This window comes from Cyanistes caeruleus, chromosome 3 (assembly GCF_971803275.1).
Source record: "Cyanistes caeruleus chromosome 3, bCyaCae1.hap1.1, whole genome shotgun sequence".
Lineage (NCBI taxonomy): Eukaryota > Metazoa > Chordata > Aves > Passeriformes > Paridae > Cyanistes > Cyanistes caeruleus.
Window position 1 is genome coordinate 112,637,892 of NC_141703.1, and position 13,926 is coordinate 112,651,817.

Consider the following 13,926-nt stretch of genomic DNA (forward strand, 5'->3'; position numbering starts at 1 on the left):
CTCGGGGGCTCTTGGGTGGCAGTTCCCTTGGGCAGCTGGTGATTCTCCGGCCTGAGTGTGTCGTCGTCCATTGGCAGAAGCCGTGGGACGACGAGGCAAGTGCGGCAGCGGCTTCGAGCTCAAGAGTGGAACGGCGAGGCAAGAGCGAGCTTGGAGCTGAAGAGGGCGCACGAGAGGCCCTGTGGGCAAAGGGCCTTCCTGGCATGGCCAAGGCACCTTCAGGGTGCCGCGGCTGGCTTTGCGCTGAGCCACCTGCCTGTGTGCAGGGCTGGGTCTTTGGTGCGCTTGGCCTTTGGCCATTGTGCTCCTTTGGCTGCCCGGAGAGAGGGGCAACCCTGTAAGGAGGGTGAGGGCCCCTGTCTCCGCACCTGAGGGGGGAAATGGAGCTCTCCCAGCCCCCAGCCCAGCCGCCCTGTAAGCAGGGCAGGGCTTTCCCCCAGCCCCGGCAGCTTTCTGCCTGCTGCTGGCCCCTGGCCAACGGGACCCCCTGTAGCCGGGGCGCGTCACAGCCTTTGGCCCTGTGCCAGCCCTGAAGCACTTTGGCGCCTCAAGGCCCCTGGGCCCTCCGTGCCGTGCAGTGCTGATGCCTAGAGAGGCTCCCTAGAACAGAGGCTAGGCAGCGTTAAAGGAATAAAGTAGATGTTTCTGAAAAAGGCCTTCAAATGATGCACCTTGGCATATGAAGGCCACAGTTCTACGCTAATGCAGTAGAGAATCTGGGAAATAGGAAAGCCAAAACTTGAGGCATCAGTGCCGGGGCAGGTCTGACGCTTTCCTCTGCCACTTAGCGGTAGGAATGGCTCCCTTGAGCGGGTTGGCTGCACGGAACTTGCTCCCTCTTCTGGGACTGTCTTGCCCTCCCCTCCCCTCCCCTGTCTTCCCCTTAGCTGGTGTGTGTGTGAGCAAGTGCGTTTGTGCTTTAGCCCCCGCTTTAGAAATAGAGCAGCGGGGCTTAGACCTCCCAGGAGGGAAAGAGGAGTTCCGTGCAGCCACAGGCAGGGCCCCAAAATGCACGGCTGGAGAAGGTGTCCGGCCTTGCCCCTGCTTCCTGAGGACGGCACGAAGCCGCTTAGCTACGGTAGCGTGGGCGCCGGGACCCGCCTGTAGCCAGGGCCTGGGTGTGTGCCTGTGCTGCCGGCGGTGCCGCCGAGCTGCCAGCGTGCCGGCCCCGTACTCGGGGCAGGTGTCAGGAGCCTGCGGCGCCCTTTGTCCCCAGGAGCAGCCCCAGCTCCCTGTAAGCAGGGCCGGGGAGGCTGCTTTAGCCAGGTGACAGGAACGAGCGCTCCCGGGCCCTTGCCAGGGTGCAGCTGGAAGAAGCGCCGTGCCGCAGGGCGCTGCTTTGGGCCACTGCCACCTGCGTGGCGGCCGTGTTGAAGAGGCTCCCGGGGCTGCTGCAGACGGCTGTGTTGCCGTGCTGCTCCGGCCGGCCCCTAAGTGGGGCGCAGGCCCGGAGCCTGTGCTCCGTGCCGCTTCTTGGGGGTGCCGGGCTGCGGGGGACGGCCCCGTAAGTGGGGTTGTGTGCGTCCCCTGGCCTCGGCGGGCGGTCGGAGGGACCCCCTGTAACCAGGCGGGTATCCCTGGCCCCGGCCTTTCAGAGGCGCGGGGCCAGGAGTCACGGAGCCAGGCGTGTGCCCTCCCTGTCCTCGGGGCTGGGCTCCCGGCCCCTGGGGCCCCTGGGCTTTAGGCCTTTAGGCTGGACTGCCCGACTCTAGAGTCCCGTTCCTGTTGCCGTGGGGGAAGGCCGAGCTCTGTGGCTCCCTGGGTGTGTAAGCAGGCTGTGAGTCTGGGAGCCTTGGTGCTCCCTTCGGCTGGCAGCCTGCGTTGGGCGCCTGCCCCGTTAGTGGGGAGCGCCCCGCAAAGGGAGAGAAGGAGCCTCCCTCCGCAGGCCTTAGGGACCAGGGCCGCCCCGTAAGTCGGGGCCAGTGCTCTGCAGTCCTGGGCACTTTGCAGTCCAGGCAGAGGCTTGAGGCCCCTGTAAGCAGGGCTGCAGCCTCTTGGCCGCTGCTTTGCATGCCCAGCTTCATTTGCCCAGAGGGCCTGGCCCCCAGCACGGCGTGGGACTGCGCCGGACGTCGCGATGGTGAGTCAAGCTGAAGTTGGAGGCTTCTGGGCAGTGGGGTCGGGGGAGGGGGGTGGGTCTGTGAGTGGTGGCTTGAGGATCTCGCTTGTGGGGCTGTTGGCTGGCGGCTCCCTTGGGGAGCTGGAGCTTCTCAGGCCTGAGTGTGTCATCGTCCTGTGACAGAAGACATGGGACAGCGGGGCAAGAGTGAGCAAGAGGAGCAGGGGCTTCGAGCTCAAGAGTGGAACGGCGGGGCAAGGGCAAGGAAGAGGAGCAGCGGCTTTGAGCTCAAGAGCGGAGCGGCGAGGTAAGAGCAGCAACGTGGTGCTGAAGTTGGACACTTTTGGGTAGCTCGGGGGGTCTGTGGGTGGTTGCTTGAGGATCTAGCTCGGGGGCTCTTGGGTGGCAGTTCCCTTGGGCAGCTGGTGATTCTCCGGCCTGAGTGTGTCGTCGTCCATTGGCAGAAGCCGTGGGACGACGAGGCAAGTGCGGCAGCGGCTTCGAGCTCAAGAGTGGAACGGCGAGGCAAGAGAGAGCTTGGAGCTGAAGAGGGGGCACGAGAGGCCCTGTGGGCAAAGGGCCTTCCTGGCATGGCCAAGGCACCTTCAGGGTGCCGCGGCTGGCTTTGCGCTGAGCCACCTGCCTGTGTGCAGGGCTGGGTCTTTGGTGCGCTTGGCCTTTGGCCATTGTGCTCCTTTGGCTGCCCGGAGAGAGGGGCAACCCTGTAAGGAGGGTGAGAGCCCCTGTCTCCGCACCTGAGGGGGGAAATGGAGCTCTCCCAGCCCCCAGCCCAGCTGCCCTGTAAGCAGGGCAGGGCTTTCCCCCAGCCCCGGCAGCTTTCTGCCTGCTGCTGGCCCCTGGCCAACGGGACCCCCTGTAGCCGGGGCGCGTCACAGCCTTTGGCCCTGTGCCAGCCCTGAAGCACTTTGGCGCCTCAAGGCCCCTGGGCCCTCCGTGCCGTGCAGTGCTGATGCCTAGAGAGGCTCCCTAGAACAGAGGCTAGGCAGCGTTAAAGGAATAAAGTAGATGTTTCTGAAAAAGGCCTTCAAATGATGCACCTTGGCATATGAAGGCCACAGTTCTATGCTAATGCAGTAGAGAATCTGGGAAATAGGAAAGCCAAAACTTGAGGCATCAGTGCCGGGGCAGGTCTGACGCTTTCCTCTGCCACTTAGCGGTAGGAATGGCTCCCTTGAGCGGGTTGGCTGCACGGAACTTGCTCCCTCTTCTGGGACTGTCTTGCCCTCCCCTCCCCTCCCCTGTCTTCCCCTTAGCTGGTGTGTGTGTGAGCAAGTGCGTTTGTGCTTTAGCCCCCGCTTTAGAAATAGAGCAGCGGGGCTTAGACCTCCCAGGAGGGAAAGAGGAGTTCCGTGCAGCCACAGGCAGGGCCCCAAAATGCACGGCTGGAGAAGGTGTCCGGCCTTGCCCCTGCTTCCTGAGGACGGCACGAAGCCGCTTAGCTACGGTAGCGTGGGCGCCGGGACCCGCCTGTAGCCAGGGCCTGGGTGTGTGCCTGTGCTGCCGGCGGTGCCGCCGAGCTGCCAGCGTGCCGGCCCCGTACTCGGGGCAGGTGTCAGGAGCCTGCGGCGCCCTTTGTCCCCAGGAGCAGCCCCAGCTCCCTGTAAGCAGGGCCGGGGAGGCTGCTTTAGCCAGGTGACAGGAACGAGCGCTCCCGGGCCCTTGCCAGGGTGCAGCTGGAAGAAGCGCCGTGCCGCAGGGCGCTGCTTTGGGCCACTGCCACCTGCGTGGCGGCCGTGTTGAAGAGGCTCCCGGGGCTGCTGCAGACGGCTGTGTTGCCGTGCTGCTCCGGCCGGCCCCTAAGTGGGGCGCAGGCCCGGAGCCTGTGCTCCGTGCCGCTTCTTGGGGGTGCCGGGCTGCGGGGGACGGCCCCGTAAGTGGGGTTGTGTGCGTCCCCTGGCCTCGGCGGGCGGTCGGAGGGACCCCCTGTAACCAGGCGGGTATCCCTGGCCCCGGCCTTTCAGAGGCGCGGGGCCAGGAGTCACGGAGCCAGGCGTGTGCCCTCCCTGTCCTCGGGGCTGGGCTCCCGGCCCCTGGGGCCCCTGGGCTTTAGGCCTTTAGGCTGGACTGCCCGACTCTAGAGTCCCGTTCCTGTTGCCGTGGGGGAAGGCCGAGCTCTGTGGCTCCCTGGGTGTGTAAGCAGGCTGTGAGTCTGGGAGCCTTGGTGCTCCCTTCGGCTGGCAGCCTGCGTTGGGCGCCTGCCCCGTTAGTGGGGAGCGCCCCGCAAAGGGAGAGAAGGAGCCTCCCTCCGCAGGCCTTAGGGACCAGGGCCGCCCCGTAAGTCGGGGCCAGTGCTCTGCAGTCCTGGGCACTTTGCAGTCCAGGCAGAGGCTTGAGGCCCCTGTAAGCAGGGCTGCAGCCTCTTGGCCGCTGCTTTGCATGCCCAGCTTCATTTGCCCAGAGGGCCTGGCCCCCAGCACGGCGTGGGACTGCGCCGGACGTCGCGATGGTGAGTCAAGCTGAAGTTGGAGGCTTCTGGGCAGTGGGGTCGGGGGAGGGGGGTGGGTCTGTGAGTGGTGGCTTGAGGATCTCGCTTGTGGGGCTGTTGGCTGGCGGCTCCCTTGGGGAGCTGGAGCTTCTCAGGCCTGAGTGTGTCATCGTCCTGTGACAGAAGACATGGGACAGCGGGGCAAGAGCGAGCAAGAGGAGCAGCGGCTTCGAGCTCAAGAGTGGAACGGCGGGGCAAGGGCAAGGAAGAGGAGCAGCGGCTTTGAGCTCAAGAGCGGAGCGGCGAGGTAAGAGCAGCAACGTGGTGCTGAAGTTGGACACTTTTGGGTAGCTCGGGGGGTCTGTGGGTGGTTGCTTGAGGATCTAGCTCGGGGGCTCTTGGGTGGCAGTTCCCTTGGGCAGCTGGTGATTCTCCGGCCTGAGTGTGTCGTCGTCCATTGGCAGAAGCCGTGGGACGACGAGGCAAGTGTGGCAGCGGCTTCGAGCTCAAGAGTGGAACGGCGAGGCAAGAGCGAGCTTGGAGCTGAAGAGGGGGCACGAGAGGCCCTGTGGGCAAAGGGCCTTCCTGGCATGGCCAAGGCACCTTCAGGGTGCCGCGGCTGGCTTTGCGCTGAGCCACCTGCCTGTGTGCAGGGCTGGGTCTTTGGTGCGCTTGGCCTTTGGCCATTGTGCTCCTTTGGCTGCCCGGAGAGAGGGGCAACCCTGTAAGGAGGGTGAGAGCCCCTGTCTCCGCACCTGAGGGGGGAAATGGAGCTCTCCCAGCCCCCAGCCCAGCCGCCCTGTAAGCAGGGCAGGGCTTTCCCCCAGCCCCGGCAGCTTTCTGCCTGCTGCTGGCCCCTGGCCAACGGGACCCCCTGTAGCCGGGGCGCGTCACAGCCTTTGGCCCTGTGCCAGCCCTGAAGCACTTTGGCGCCTCAAGGCCCCTGGGCCCTCCGTGCCGTGCAGTGCTGATGCCTAGAGAGGCTCCCTAGAACAGAGGCTAGGCAGCATTAAAGGAATAAAGTAGATGTTTCTGAAAAAGGCCTTCAAATGATGCACCTTGGCATATGAAGGCCACAGTTCTATGCTAATGCAGTAGAGAATCTGGGAAATAGGAAAGCCAAAACTTGAGGCATCAGTGCCGGGGCAGGTCTGACGCTTTCCTCTGCCACTTAGCGGTAGGAATGGCTCCCTTGAGCGGGTTGGCTGCGCGGAACTTGCTCCCTCTTCTGGGACTGTCTTGCCCTCCCCTCCCCTCCCCTGTCTTCCCCTTAGCTGGTGTGTGTGTGAGCAAGTGCGTTTGTGCTTTAGCCCCCGCTTTAGAAATAGAGCAGCGGGGCTTAGACCTCCCAGGAGGGAAAGAGGAGTTCCGTGCAGCCACAGGCAGGGCCCCAAAATGCACGGCTGGAGAAGGTGTCCGGCCTTGCCCCTGCTTCCTGAGGACGGCACGAAGCCGCTTAGCTACGGTAGCGTGGGCGCCGGGACCCGCCTGTAGCCAGGGCCTGGGTGTGTGCCTGTGCTGCCGGCGGTGCCGCCGAGCTGCCAGCGTGCCGGCCCCGTACTCGGGGCAGGTGTCAGGAGCCTGCGGCGCCCTTTGTCCCCAGGAGCAGCCCCAGCTCCCTGTAAGCAGGGCCGGGGAGGCTGCTCTAGCCAGGTGACAGGAACGAGCGCTCCCGGGCCCTTGCCAGGGTGCAGCTGGAAGAAGCGCCGTGCCGCAGGGCGCTGCTTTGGGCCACTGCCACCTGCGTGGCGGCCGTGTTGAAGAGGCTCCCGGGGCTGCTGCAGACGGCTGTGTTGCCGTGCTGCTCCGGCCGGCCCCCAAGTGGGGCGCAGGCCCGGAGCCTGTGCTCCGTGCCGCTTCTTGGGGGTGCCGGGCTGCGGGGGACGGCCCCGTAAGTGGGGTTGTGTGCGTCCCCTGGCCTCGGCGGGCGGTCGGAAGGACCCCCTGTAACCAGGCGGGTATCCCTGGCCCCGGCCTTTCAGAGGCGCGGGGCCAGGAGTCACGGAGCCAGGCGTGTGCCCTCCCTGTCCTCGGGGCTGGGCTCCCGGCCCCTGGGGCCCCTGGGCTTTAGGCCTTTAGGCTGGACTGCCCGACTCTAGAGTCCCGTTCCTGTTGCCGTGGGGGAAGGCCGAGCTCTGTGGCTCCCTGGGTGTGTAAGCAGGCTGTGAGTCTGGGAGCCTTGGTGCTCCCTTCGGCTGGCAGCCTGCGTTGGGCGCCTGCCCCGTTAGTGGGGAGCGCCCCGCAAAGGGAGAGAAGGAGCCTCCCTCCGCAGGCCTTAGGGACCAGGGCCGCCCCGTAAGTCGGGGCCAGTGCTCTGCAGTCCTGGGCACTTTGCAGTCCAGGCAGAGGCTTGAGGCCCCTGTAAGCAGGGCTGCAGCCTCTTGGCCGCTGCTTTGCATGCCCAGCTTCATTTGCCCAGAGGGCCTGGCCCCCAGCACGGCGTGGGACTGCGCCGGACGTCGCGATGGTGAGTCAAGCTGAAGTTGGAGGCTTCTGGGCAGTGGGGTCGGGGGAGGGGGGTGGGTCTGTGAGTGGTGGCTTGAGGATCTCGCTTGTGGGGCTGTTGGCTGGCGGCTCCCTTGGGGAGCTGGAGCTTCTCAGGCCTGAGTGTGTCATCGTCCTGTGACAGAAGACATGGGACAGCGGGGCAAGAGCGAGCAAGAGGAGCAGCGGCTTCGAGCTCAAGAGTGGAACGGCGGGGCAAGGGCAAGGAAGAGGAGCAGCGGCTTTGAGCTCAAGAGCGGAGCGGCGAGGTAAGAGCAGCAACGTGGTGCTGAAGTTGGACACTTTTGGGTAGCTCGGGGGGTCTGTGGGTGGTTGCTTGAGGATCTAGCTCGGGGGCTCTTGGGTGGCAGTTCCCTTGGGCAGCTGGTGATTCTCCGGCCTGAGTGTGTCGTCGTCCATTGGCAGAAGCCGTGGGACGACGAGGCAAGTGCGGCAGCGGCTTCGAGCTCAAGAGTGGAACGGCGAGGCAAGAGCGAGCTTGGAGCTGAAGAGGGGGCACGAGAGGCCCTGTGGGCAAAGGGCCTTCCTGGCATGGCCAAGGCACCTTCAGGGTGCCGCGGCTGGCTTTGCGCTGAGCCACCTGCCTGTGTGCAGGGCTGGGTCTTTGGTGCGCTTGGCCTTTGGCCATTGTGCTCCTTTGGCTGCCCGGAGAGAGGGGCAACCCTGTAAGGAGGGTGAGAGCCCCTGTCTCCGCACCTGAGGGGGGAAATGGAGCTCTCCCAGCCCCCAGCCCAGCCGCCCTGTAAGCAGGGCAGGGCTTTCCCCCAGCCCCGGCAGCTTTCTGCCTGCTGCTGGCCCCTGGCCAACGGGACCCCCTGTAGCCGGGGCGCGTCACAGCCTTTGGCCCTGTGCCAGCCCTGAAGCACCTTGGCGCCTCAAGGCCCCTGGGCCCTCCGTGCCGTGCAGTGCTGATGCCTAGAGAGGCTCCCTAGAACAGAGGCTAGGCAGCGTTAAAGGAATAAAGTAGATGTTTCTGAAAAAGGCCTTCAAATGATGCACCTTGGCATATGAAGGCCACAGTTCTATGCTAATGCAGTAGAGAATCTGGGAAATAGGAAAGCCAAAACTTGAGGCATCAGTGCCGGGGCAGGTCTGACGCTTTCCTCTGCCACTTAGCGGTAGGAATGGCTCCCTTGAGCGGGTTGGCTGCGCGGAACTTGCTCCCTCTTCTGGGACTGTCTTGCCCTCCCCTCCCCTCCCCAGTCTCCCCCTCCTCTCCCCTGTCTTCCCCTTAGCTGGTGTGTGTGTGAGCAAGTGCGTTTGTGCTTTAGCCCCCGCTTTAGAAATAGAGCAGCGGGGCTTAGACCTCCCAGGAGGGAAAGAGGAGTTCCGTGCAGCCACAGGCAGGGCCCCAAAATGCACGGCTGGAGAAGGTGTCCGGCCTTGCCCCTGCTTCCTGAGGACGGCACGAAGCCGCTTAGCTACGGTAGCGTGGGCGCCGGGACCCGCCTGTAGCCAGGGCCTGGGTGTGTGCCTGTGCTGCCGGCGGTGCCGCCGAGCTGCCAGCGTGCCGGCCCCGTACTCGGGGCAGGTGTCAGGAGCCTGCGGCGCCCTTTGTCCCCAGGAGCAGCCCCAGCTCCCTGTAAGCAGGGCCGGGGAGGCTGCTTTAGCCAGGTGACAGGAACGAGCGCTCCCGGGCCCTTGCCAGGGTGCAGCTGGAAGAAGCGCCGTGCCGCAGGGCGCTGCTTTGGGCCACTGCCACCTGCGTGGCGGCCGTGTTGAAGAGGCTCCCGGGGCTGCTGCAGACGGCTGTGTTGCCGTGCTGCTCCGGCCGGCCCCCAAGTGGGGCGCAGGCCCGGAGCCTGTGCTCCGTGCCGCTTCTTGGGGGTGCCGGGCTGCGGGGGACGGCCCCGTAAGTGGGGTTGTGTGCGTCCCCTGGCCTCGGCGGGCGGTCGGAGGGACCCCCTGTAACCAGGCGGGTATCCCTGGCCCCGGCCTTTCAGAGGCGCGGGGCCAGGAGTCACGGAGCCAGGCGTGTGCCCTCCCTGTCCTCGGGGCTGGGCTCCCGGCCCCTGGGGCCCCTGGGCTTTAGGCCTTTAGGCTGGACTGCCCGACTCTAGAGTCCCGTTCCTGTTGCCGTGGGGGAAGGCCGAGCTCTGTGGCTCCCTGGGTGTGTAAGCAGGCTGTGAGTCTGGGAGCCTTGGTGCTCCCTTCGGCTGGCAGCCTGCGTTGGGCGCCTGCCCCGTTAGTGGGGAGCGCCCCGCAAAGGGAGAGAAGGAGCCTCCCTCCGCAGGCCTTAGGGACCAGGGCCGCCCCGTAAGTCGGGGCCAGTGCTCTGCAGTCCTGGGCACTTTGCAGTCCAGGCAGAGGCTTGAGGCCCCTGTAAGCAGGGCTGCAGCCTCTTGGCCGCTGCTTTGCATGCCCAGCTTCATTTGCCCAGAGGGCCTGGCCCCCAGCACGGCGTGGGACTGCGCCGGACGTCGCGATGGTGAGTCAAGCTGAAGTTGGAGGCTTCTGGGCAGTGGGGTCGGGGGAGGGGGGTGGGTCTGTGAGTGGTGGCTTGAGGATCTCGCTTGTGGGGCTGTTGGCTGGCGGCTCCCTTGGGGAGCTGGAGCTTCTCAGGCCTGAGTGTGTCATCGTCCTGTGACAGAAGACATGGGACAGCGGGGCAAGAGCGAGCAAGAGGAGCAGCGGCTTCGAGCTCAAGAGTGGAACGGCGGGGCAAGGGCAAGGAAGAGGAGCAGCGGCTTTGAGCTCAAGAGCGGAGCGGCGAGGTAAGAGCAGCAACGTGGTGCTGAAGTTGGACACTTTTGGGTAGCTCGGGGGGTCTGTGGGTGGTTGCTTGAGGATCTAGCTCGGGGGCTCTTGGGTGGCAGTTCCCTTGGGCAGCTGGTGATTCTCCGGCCTGAGTGTGTCGTCGTCCATTGGCAGAAGCCGTGGGACGACGAGGCAAGTGCGGCAGCGGCTTCGAGCTCAAGAGTGGAACGGCGAGGCAAGAGCGAGCTTGGAGCTGAAGAGGGGGCACGAGAGGCCCTGTGGGCAAAGGGCCTTCCTGGCATGGCCAAGGCACCTTCAGGGTGCCGCGGCTGGCTTTGCGCTGAGCCACCTGCCTGTGTGCAGGGCTGGGTCTTTGGTGCGCTTGGCCTTTGGCCATTGTGCTCCTTTGGCTGCCCGGAGAGAGGGGCAACCCTGTAAGGAGGGTGAGAGCCCCTGTCTCCGCACCTGAGGGGGGAAATGGAGCTCTCCCAGCCCCCAGCCCAGCCGCCCTGTAAGCAGGGCAGGGCTTTCCCCCAGCCCCGGCAGCTTTCTGCCTGCTGCTGGCCCCTGGCCAACGGGACCCCCTGTAGCCGGGGCGCGTCACAGCCTTTGGCCCTGTGCCAGCCCTGAAGCACTTTGGCGCCTCAAGGCCCCTGGGCCCTCCGTGCCGTGCAGTGCTGATGCCTAGAGAGGCTCCCTAGAACAGAGGCTAGGCAGCGTTAAAGGAATAAAGTAGATGTTTCTGAAAAAGGCCTTCAAATGATGCACCTTGGCATATGAAGGCCACAGTTCTATGCTAATGCAGTAGAGAATCTGGGAAATAGGAAAGCCAAAACTTGAGGCATCAGTGCCGGGGCAGGTCTGACGCTTTCCTCTGCCACTTAGCGGTAGGAATGGCTCCCTTGAGCGGGTTGGCTGCGCGGAACTTGCTCCCTCTTCTGGGACTGTCTTGCCCTCCCCTCCCCTCCCCTGTCTTCCCCTTAGCTGGTGTGTGTGTGAGCAAGTGCGTTTGTGCTTTAGCCCCCGCTTTAGAAATAGAGCAGCGGGGCTTAGACCTCCCAGGAGGGAAAGAGGAGTTCCGTGCAGCCACAGGCAGGGCCCCAAAATGCACGGCTGGAGAAGGTGTCCGGCCTTGCCCCTGCTTCCTGAGGACGGCACGAAGCCGCTTAGCTACGGTAGCGTGGGCGCCGGGACCCGCCTGTAGCCAGGGCCTGGGTGTGTGCCTGTGCTGCCGGCGGTGCCGCCGAGCTGCCAGCGTGCCGGCCCCGTACTCGGGGCAGGTGTCAGGAGCCTGCGGCGCCCTTTGTCCCCAGGAGCAGCCCCAGCTCCCTGTAAGCAGGGCCGGGGAGGCTGCTTTAGCCAGGTGACAGGAACGAGCGCTCCCGGGCCCTTGCCAGGGTGCAGCTGGAAGAAGCGCCGTGCCGCAGGGCGCTGCTTTGGGCCACTGCCACGTCCGTGGCGGCCGTGTTGAAGAGGCTCCCGGGGCTGCTGCAGACGGCTGTGTTGCCGTGCTGCTCCGGCCGGCCCCCAAGTGGGGCGCAGGCCCGGAGCCTGTGCTCCGTGCCGCTTCTTGGGGGTGCCGGGCTGCGGGGGACGGCCCCGTAAGTGGGGTTGTGTGCGTCCCCTGGCCTCGGCGGGCGGTCGGAGGGACCCCCTGTAACCAGGCGGGTATCCCTGGCCCCGGCCTTTCAGAGGCGCGGGGCCAGGAGTCACGGAGCCAGGCGTGTGCCCTCCCTGTCCTCGGGGCTGGGCTCCCGGCCCCTGGGGCCCCTGGGCTTTAGGCCTTTAGGCTGGACTGCCCGACTCTAGAGTCCCGTTCCTGTTGCCGTGGGGGAAGGCCGAGCTCTGTGGCTCCCTGGGTGTGTAAGCAGGCTGTGAGTCTGGGAGCCTTGGTGCTCCCTTCGGCTGGCAGCCTGCGTTGGGCGCCTGCCCCGTTAGTGGGGAGCGCCCCGCAAAGGGAGAGAAGGAGCCTCCCTCCGCAGGCCTTAGGGACCAGGGCCGCCCCGTAAGTCGGGGCCAGTGCTCTGCAGTCCTGGGCACTTTGCAGTTCAGGCAGAGGCTTGAGGCCCCTGTAAGCAGGGCTGCAGCCTCTTGGCCGCTGCTTTGCATGCCCAGCTTCATTTGCCCAGAGGGCCTGGCCCCCAGCACGGCGTGGGACTGCGCCGGACGTCGCGATGGTGAGTCAAGCTGAAGTTGGAGGCTTCTGGGCAGTGGGGTCGGGGGAGGGGGGTGGGTCTGTGAGTGGTGGCTTGAGGATCTCGCTTGTGGGGCTGTTGGCTGGCGGCTCCCTTGGGGAGCTGGAGCTTCTCAGGCCTGAGTGTGTCATCGTCCTGTGACAGAAGACATGGGACAGCGGGGCAAGAGCGAGCAAGAGGAGCAGCGGCTTCGAGCTCAAGAGTGGAACGGCGGGGCAAGGGCAAGGAAGAGGAGCAGCGGCTTTGAGCTCAAGAGCGGAGCGGCGAGGTAAGAGCAGCAACGTGGTGCTGAAGTTGGACACTTTTGGGTAGCTCGGGGGGTCTGTGGGTGGTTGCTTGAGGATCTAGCTCGGGGGCTCTTGGGTGGCAGTTCCCTTGGGCAGCTGGTGATTCTCCGGCCTGAGTGTGTCGTCGTCCATTGGCAGAAGCCGTGGGACGACGAGGCAAGTGCGGCAGCGGCTTCGAGCTCAAGAGTGGAACGGCGAGGCAAGAGCGAGCTTGGAGCTGAAGAGGGGGCACGAGAGGCCCTGTGGGCAAAGGGCCTTCCTGGCATGGCCAAGGCACCTTCAGGGTGCCGCGGCTGGCTTTGCGCTGAGCCACCTGCCTGTGTGCAGGGCTGGGTCTTTGGTGCGCTTGGCCTTTGGCCATTGTGCTCCTTTGGCTGCCCGGAGAGAGGGGCAACCCTGTAAGGAGGGTGAGAGCCCCTGTCTCCGCACCTGAGGGGGGAAATGGAGCTCTCCCAGCCCCCAGCCCAGCCGCCCTGTAAGCAGGGCAGGGCTTTCCCCCAGCCCCGGCAGCTTTCTGCCTGCTGCTGGCCCCTGGCCAACGGGACCCCCTGTAGCCGGGGCGCGTCACAGCCTTTGGCCCTGTGCCAGCCCTGAAGCACTTTGGCGCCTCAAGGCCCCTGGGCCCTCCGTGCCGTGCAGTGCTGATGCCTAGAGAGGCTCCCTAGAACAGAGGCTAGGCAGCATTAAAGGAATAAAGTAGATGTTTCTGAAAAAGGCCTTCAAATGATGCACCTTGGCATATGAAGGCCACAGTTCTATGCTAATGCAGTAGAGAATCTGGGAAATAGGAAAGCCAAAACTTGAGGCATCAGTGCCGGGGCAGGTCTGACGCTTTCCTCTGCCACTTAGCGGTAGGAATGGCTCCCTTGAGCGGGTTGGCTGCGCGGAACTTGCTCCCTCTTCTGGGACTGTCTTGCCCTCCCCTCCCCTCCCCTGTCTTCCCCTTAGCTGGTGTGTGTGTGAGCAAGTGCGTTTGTGCTTTAGCCCCCGCTTTAGAAATAGAGCAGCGGGGCTTAGACCTCCCAGGAGGGAAAGAGGAGTTCCGTGCAGCCACAGGCAGGGCCCCAAAATGCACGGCTGGAGAAGGTGTCCGGCCTTGCCCCTGCTTCCTGAGGACGGCACGAAGCCGCTTAGCTACGGTAGCGTGGGCGCCGGGACCCGCCTGTAGCCAGGGCCTGGGTGTGTGCCTGTGCTGCCGGCGGTGCCGCCGAGCTGCCAGCGTGCCGGCCCCGTACTCGGGGCAGGTGTCAGGAGCCTGCGGCGCCCTTTGTCCCCAGGAGCAGCCCCAGCTCCCTGTAAGCAGGGCCGGGGAGGCTGCTTTAGCCAGGTGACAGGAACGAGCGCTCCCGGGCCCTTGCCAGGGTGCAGCTGGAAGAAGCGCCGTGCCGCAGGGCGCTGCTTTGGGCCACTGCCACCTGCGTGGCGGCCGTGTTGAAGAGGCTCCCGGGGCTGCTGCAGACGGCTGTGTTGCCGTGCTGCTCCGGCCGGCCCCTAAGTGGGGCGCAGGCCCGGAGCCTGTGCTCCGTGCCGCTTCTTGGGGGTGCCGGGCTGCGGGGGACGGCCCCGTAAGTGGGGTTGTGTGCGTCCCCTGGCCTCGGTGGGCGGTCGGAGGGACCCCCTGTAACCAGGCGGGTATCCCTGGCCCCGGCCTTTCAGAGGCGCGGGGCCAGGAGTCACGGAGCCAGGCGTGTGCCCTCCCTGTCCTCGGGGCTGGGCTCCCGGCCCCTGGGGCCCCTG

General features: G+C 65.5%; 1 protein-coding gene across 1 annotated transcript; it reads left to right on the forward strand.

Moving 5' to 3' along the window:
* Positions 1-811: 811 nt before the first annotated feature.
* On the forward strand, positions 812-12,903 carry LOC147654455 (uncharacterized). Its single transcript, XM_086883602.1, has 11 exons — positions 812-2,080; positions 2,246-2,366; positions 2,524-4,526; positions 4,689-4,812; positions 4,970-6,972; positions 7,135-7,258; positions 7,416-9,438; positions 9,601-9,724; positions 9,882-11,884; positions 12,050-12,170; positions 12,328-12,903. The coding sequence occupies exons 7-9, from the start codon at positions 9,369-9,371 to the stop codon at positions 10,174-10,176; spliced, it is 489 nt and encodes a 162-aa protein (XP_086739728.1). The 5' UTR covers positions 812-2,080; positions 2,246-2,366; positions 2,524-4,526; positions 4,689-4,812; positions 4,970-6,972; positions 7,135-7,258; positions 7,416-9,368; the 3' UTR covers positions 10,177-11,884; positions 12,050-12,170; positions 12,328-12,903.
* The last annotated feature ends 1,023 nt before the right edge of the window (positions 12,904-13,926 follow it).

Coding starts and splice junctions, on each gene's coding strand:
- LOC147654455 (XM_086883602.1), top strand. CDS start 9,369: ATGCCCAGCTTCATTTGCCCAGAGGGCCTGGCCCCCAGCACGGCGTGG. Junction 9,439..9,600: donor CTGCGCCGGACGTCGCGATG/GTGAGTCAAGCT, acceptor GTCCTGTGACAG/AAGACATGGGACAGCGGGGC. Junction 9,725..9,881: donor CTCAAGAGCGGAGCGGCGAG/GTAAGAGCAGCA, acceptor GTCCATTGGCAG/AAGCCGTGGGACGACGAGGC.